The sequence below is a fragment of the Xyrauchen texanus genome, chromosome 6 (assembly GCF_025860055.1).
Source record: "Xyrauchen texanus isolate HMW12.3.18 chromosome 6, RBS_HiC_50CHRs, whole genome shotgun sequence".
In the NCBI taxonomy this organism is placed as follows: domain Eukaryota; kingdom Metazoa; phylum Chordata; class Actinopteri; order Cypriniformes; family Catostomidae; genus Xyrauchen; species Xyrauchen texanus.
The window spans coordinates 32545592-32552502 of NC_068281.1; the positions used below are offsets into that span (position 1 = coordinate 32545592).

Sequence of the window (6911 nt, forward strand, 5' to 3'; positions counted from 1 at the left end):
AAGTCTTTGAACAAGTTTGTGCCGATAACTATTTAGAGAAATAATTTTTATAAATAATAATATTTGTATATTTATCATAATATCTCCTGTGGTGTGACAATATATAGTATGTATAGACTTCTGAACAATTTTGTATGTATTCATGTGAGAAGAGAAGACTAGAGAACAAGAGGGTCGTCTAGGCGTGCTAGTTCCATGAGTATATTGTGTAAACATCCCTTAGATAAGACACACTAATGGAAATTCAATAGTACCAAAGGGTCATTTCACACCTTGTTGGTATTTATTCAAACGCATTTCATTTTAGTTGTTATACCGTTAAAATATTTAAGAATTGATGAGCTTAATTTGTACAGTGGCAGTTACATTTATGTCAAGATAAATTTGTTTTACTCTGCCCTCTGCTGGCTTGTGACAACCTCAGCGTGAAATAGTCGAGATCTCTAGATTTATTTAGATTGTCTTGTAGACTGACTCTCTCTCTCTCTCTCTCTCTCTCTCTCTCTCTCTCTCTCTCTCTCTATATATATATCTGTAATATATATGCATACAGACTATGCATATTATGTATACATTCTGTATATGTATGTACCCGAATACAGTCTACAACTCAATCTAATAAAAGTTTGGATATAATTTGGATAGAAGTATTGTGTGTGTGTAATGTCTTTGTCACAGAAAGAGTAGGATATATATATATATTTTTTTATTTATTTTTTTATTTTTATAATGCGAGCAGTCATTGTTTAGTTCTGTAGTATTTGCTGGTCAATTGTACTCTTTAATATTCTAATGAAAACTGCACCTTTAATAAATTATTCACAGTTTTACAAGTCACAGTCAAGTACAGCCCAACATGCAAAATGGCACATAATCCGAAAAATGTATAATTCCAGGTCAAAATTAAGCAAATTTGCAGAATTATTTGTGGAAATAAACTGTCACTGAAAAGGGAAAATGTTAAGAGGTAGTCCCAAACCGCACGCTTCTGCACTATTCTACCTCAAGTAGTGTGAGCAGTGGGTTAATACTGAAGGTGCAACAAAAAGAAGTGTACTATAAGTACCCGGATAATGCACTTTTTCGACCATGAAAATGGAGTGTGGAATCTTGGACACTGTGCACTTATCGCTCTCGACTTCCCATACTTAATGGAAGGGACGAAGTTACCATGCTGCATTGCTGGTCTGACAAACAATTGTAAATAATGGAGAATGTACAAACTAGTGAATCTTCAGTGAAGACAGCACCTTATAAATGTAAGATGAATGCTTTACCATCATTCCACTCTGTTTGAATATGTACTTTGTTTGAGATAGAAGTGTTGAACTGAGGCTGACTAGTGCTAGCGTTTAACGCGCTAAAGCTAGCTGCAACCTATCCATAGTTTCCCTGAGGAACCATTGTGTGGCGCCATGATGATTCTAATGGCCTGTTTTCTGTTTCTGATCTGGAGAAGCAGTGTAAAAACTAGCCAAAACGAGCATAAGTTGGAGAGAAAATTTATTTCTGGCTCAACTTGTGCAGTTGTTGGCGATCATAACAACTTAAAAGAGTTAATGCTATCAACTTAACTAACCTCTGACCACTGCTTCATGTCATATTACTTAATGCACTGTCAAAAAAACTAAATCCCAGTTATTTTGACTTCCTGAAGTATCGGCATTATAGAGCAACTTGATTTTTATCATATGTAATATTTTAAACATCACATTACCCGTTAAGAATATAGACGAGTGAAAAAACTGGAGTCCGGAAACTGAAAACAGGCATATCGTGGAACACATCTGCGCTCAGGAAAAAGGTGGATTTCATGGGTTTGAAACATTAAATGTTAAATGGCGAATGCCTTATGTAGTAAAAAAAGTTACGTGTTCCATTTGGGGAGATACTACACTTTTAAAATTCATACACTACATGTCTGAGTGCATAGTGTATATTTTTAGAGTATAGTGCGTCAATTGGGACACAGCTAATTAATTTTTCTCACAATGCAAAGTTAAGAAGGTCTGAAAAAAATAGCATGGGATCACATAGAATCACAAACTGTCATGGTTGTGCCATATAATGTAAAAACAAAAAATGTATGCCTAAACTCTTTAGGTCACTGTCTCATGTCCTTTTCTGATACACATGAGCTTGGTGTACTAAAGGTGCAGGTCACTATTTCAGCTTTATTCTCTAATATTGTAGCAGCTGGTAGCCCCTTGCATCCAACTGTTCTGGCGAGGTCCAGTTTGGAGTCTGATGTTCCATCTTCATCAAAACCCATGATACTGTTCTGCTCGATGCTGAAAGGATGAAAGTTAGCCAGGGCTGTATCAAAGTCCCATGCCTGACGAAGTGTCAAGCCCACATAGGATTTATTGATCCTGCAGGTTTGTTTCACAGCCTCGTTTCTACAGGTGGCTGTGTGCAACGACGCGTAACTTGTGTAATTACTGTGCGCAAATGATGGAGGTGAGTGCCGACTATCCATCCAACCAAAAACACGACTATGATCCCCGTTCCTCAGACCAATCGTGCGTTTGAGTTGCGCACATCCCTTAATCAATAGGTTTTTCCTACACAAAATATAAACCCATGGATCCAAGATGGGGTTGAAGGAGGCGAATCGGATGGCCAAGAGATCACTGCGGTAATCTGGATTTCCACCTGATGATATGTATGCAGGACCATATAGCTGGTTTACAAAGATACGCACCTGTTAAATTGAACAAAACAAACTAAATCAAAATAGAACAAATCACAATAATAATTATCATATGTCAATGATGTGATGCTATTTCTTCTTTAGTTTTTTGCTAGTTATTCAAAATACATGAAAAATGCAATTCATACAAAACAATTACTTGAATAGGCTACAACTCTTCTATGATGAAAATCTTTTTACTTTCAGATTTCAAAGTAATTTTGATATTTTTTAATGGGCCTAAATATGGAGTCATTTTTATATCACAAGAACTTGACAATACAAATCTGGGCTCCATCTATATACTTATATATACTTGCTTATTTATATATACATTTATACTTACTTGTAGTGTTCATTACGCGAGTCATTTAACCTTAAATTACAGTCTTTTTTCCACACATTTTAAGTATTAACACAAACAGACATAATACAGAGGCCTGGGGGGCCTGAGTAGCTCAGCGAGTATTGACACTGACTATCACTAGTCACGAGTTCAAATCCAGGGTGTCCTGAGTGACTCTTGCCAGGTCTCCTAAGCAACCAAATTGGCCCGGTTGCTAGGGAGGGTTGAGTCACATGGGGTAACCTCCTTGTGGTCACTATTAGTGGTTCTCGCTCTCAAGGGGGTGCATGGTACATTGTGCATGGATCGCAGAGAGTAGCATGAGCTTCCACATGCTAGGAGTCTCCGTGGTGTCATGTACAATGTGCCATGTGATAAGATAAGAGAACTGACTGTCTCAGAAGCGGAGGCAAGTCCTCCGCCACTCGGATTGAGGTGAGTAACCGCGCCACCACGAGGACCTACTAAGTCGTAGGAATTGGGCATTCCAAATTGGGAGAAAAGGGGACAAAATAAATAAATAATACAGTGGCCTGTAAAGTATATATATATATATTTATTTATTTATTTTTGGCATTTCCTGTAGATATTATTAATCGGTATTATTATATTAATTTCCTTTATAAGACACTCAATTCGTACATTATACCAAAAAAGTTATAATAATAATAATTCACGGTAATGTATGAGCAAATTGACCTGTTTCATTTGACATCACTGTATGACCATTCTGGGAATCATGTTATCATGTAGGCTATATGGGCACGTGAATAATTTTACTTGCCTTTTCAGCAGATTTAGAAAATACGTAATAATAATAATGTGCAAAACGTCTTTTCTTTGCTCCTTGGCAATTCTTTGTTATAGGCTATATACTGATGGTGTGTGTGTGTGTGTGTGTGTGTGTGTGTGTGTGTGTGTGTGTGTGTATATATATATATATATATATATATATATATATATATATATATATATATATATATTAGGGCTGTCGATTTAACACGTTAATTAAGTGCGATCAATTTTATTAAAAATAACACGTAAAAAAACTAAAGCAATTAATCGCAATGCCCACGGACTATATATTATAATAAGGAAGGTTCCTGAGCAATGCAAGCTTGTAGTACCACTTGTTTACTCCAGACGGCAGTAAGTGAAACTTCATCTGCATGGCAATGCGTAGTTTATACAGTGAACAAAACAACCCTTCAGCAGGCAGCATATTGAGCACAATACAAACATGCGTTATGTTCTTGCATTCAAAATACTTGATCGAGCTAAATCAGCACAATCAGCACAATCAGTGCTGATTTAGGGCCATATAGCGCGATTGTGATATTGCTTATGTACAACAGTCATTAACAGCTAGAATTCTTGAAAAAAGTTTGAAATCAAATTAATTATAATTTATTTAAAAATCAAGGGGTGAAACCATTTTGTTATAAATATTACAAATATTTGAAATAAAAAAAATTCTCTCCATCAAATCAAAGTCAATTGATGTATAGGCTATAGTGACAAGATGAAAAAACTTACCACTAAAGGGATGGAGCATATCAGGAACACGATAGTCATAAATATTAACAGCCAGAACATCTGAATCTCTGCCGCAGATGTGACGGTTGTTAAAGTCGGGAACCTGCGTCTGGACCCTGTGTGTCCGGAGACTTCTGTCCTGACCATGCGAGTCATCTTACTCATCCCAACCAGCGAACGACACACGGCGAAATTACACAGCACCGTAACGGCGATCAAAACCAACATAAACCCTCCGTATAGAAATGTATACGAGGCACCAACTGAGTCCATGGCGCGCCAGTCTAAGAAGCACCAAGTTCCCGGAAAGTGTCTCTTATGCTTTCCAAAACCAAAACTAGGCATCATGCACAGCACGATATTCGCCAGATAAGTAACCATCAACGCAAACCGTGCCATGGTCCTGTCCACATGTTGAGAGTAAAAGTATGCGTGGTTTATGGCCAGATATCGCTCTACTGACATGGCGCACAGAATAGACATCCCAGCTGAGCCGAAGAAGAGCATGGAGAAGGAGAAGAAATGGCATAAAAGCTCTCCACCCAGCCACCTGCCCGCAATGTATGTGGCGATGACCACTGGACTGGTGAAACAGGTGCCGAGCAAGTCCGTGATGGCCATTCCGCACACCAGGGTGTAGAAGGTGGTCTCTTTCTGCTCCTTCTTGGAGATGCAAAGCACCACGATCGCTACGAGGTTTCCGAGGACTCCGACGCCGAACATTGTGGCTGAAGTGATGAGAGAGCGATAGTTGAGGCTCAAGGCACGCGAAGAGCTGTTGGTGAAAGGCACAATAACTTCTGACATATTGAAGTCCACGTTCAAAAACGAATCATTCATATCTGACAGGTTGAAAAGTTTAAGTGAGTTCAAAAACGGAGAGTCTACGCTCAATTTATCCATAGGAACGCAATAGGTGCTGTTTGTTTGTTTGTTTGTTTGTTTGCATCCACTTGACATTAAGTGAGGGTGAGTAAAGTTAACAAACGAGACAGAGAACAAAGCTTTTACCTCTTAAATTTGCTTGCATCCCTCTGTGTTGTGGCCTCGATTGGACTCATAGGAGTCACTGCTTGTATAGGATCACACAGCTTCTCTTCCGACCTTGTGATGCCAGCAGTGAGAATGACGCCACAGTCGATATCCCCAACCTGAGCTGATGCACACGCAACCAAATATCATTTGAAACGCAGGTGTGTGTGGCAGTAATAGTCAAATTCATTGAGGAATTGCAATAGTGTCAAGCTTTATAGCAATCCCAACTCATTGTAATGTCTTTCTTTTGCAGAGCTTCATCTTTCTATGCCTTTCTCTGTTGCTCACTTTTATTGTGATTGTACATTTATCTGCATATTATGTCTTTTATATTGTTGAGAATTTGTTGGTTTAGGCGTAGGGGTGGGGTTAGGTGCTCAAACATATCTATTTAATAGTGTAAAAACTATTGTGACTGTAAATGAATCTGCCCGTTACATGTTTTATACTGTTGAAAAGGGGATAAATATTGATATGATATTTATAGTTTAAAAAAAATAAAAATAAAATATGAATGCTGTATGGCAATGCTGTGCTACAATGGAACTGCACTAAAATGTATTTTCTAATTAGAAATGTATTTATTATTTAGAAATGTTAATACCATAATGTAATTGCAGCTATGCATAGATAACATATCCACAATTTGTATTTTTATGAAAGGGCAAGAAGAATGCACAGTTCGTTTCTCTGATTGACAACAGTGAGAATGGCTTAAGTGACAGTGAAAATGCGATTGATAATAAACAATATTTCTGAATTATTATGATTCACTCAGTTTTAGTTTCCAAGTGTATAAATACATAAATTCATTCAATAAATATTCATTTAAATAAAGGAGAGATTGATCATTTATATATATAAATACTAGTTTTTGGACCATTTTCCATTGTGTAACAGAGTTGCCATATGGCAACAATTCCCAATTACATTTTTTCAAAACTATCTTGTAATTTTTATTATTAGAGATATTTTATGTCAGAAAATCAAATGGGAAAAATTGTTTACTGTCAGAACCTAATGTGTACCGTACAGGGATAAATATATAAAAAAAAACGCAATAATATCCGTAGATTGCTGAGCCTGCGAGCATGTGATGGAATTGTTCGAATAGAGGTTAGAATGAAATGACTTATGTTTTCACAGTTCTGGCAAAATGTCACTTCAGTGATGCTTCTCTCATGAGCCTGCCCTGTTTTCTAATGTGTGAAGGGAAAACGTGGTATTTACTTCTATTCGAATTGTATTTGCTATGCAATGATTTGATTACATCACCTATTCAGATTTTATTCTGTGTAGATC

General features: G+C 37.1%; 1 protein-coding gene across 1 annotated transcript; it reads right to left on the reverse strand.

The window, feature by feature from the left end:
* Window positions 1-2104: 2104 nt before the first annotated feature.
* On the reverse strand, window positions 2105-5477 carry LOC127645705 (prostaglandin E2 receptor EP4 subtype-like). The gene is made up of 2 exons (XM_052129376.1): window positions 4575-5477; window positions 2105-2704 (listed from the first exon to the last, which is right to left on the reverse strand). Exons 1-2 carry the CDS (start codon window positions 5475-5477, stop codon window positions 2105-2107), a joined length of 1503 nt encoding a protein of 500 aa, XP_051985336.1.
* Window positions 5478-6911: the final 1434 nt, after the last annotated feature.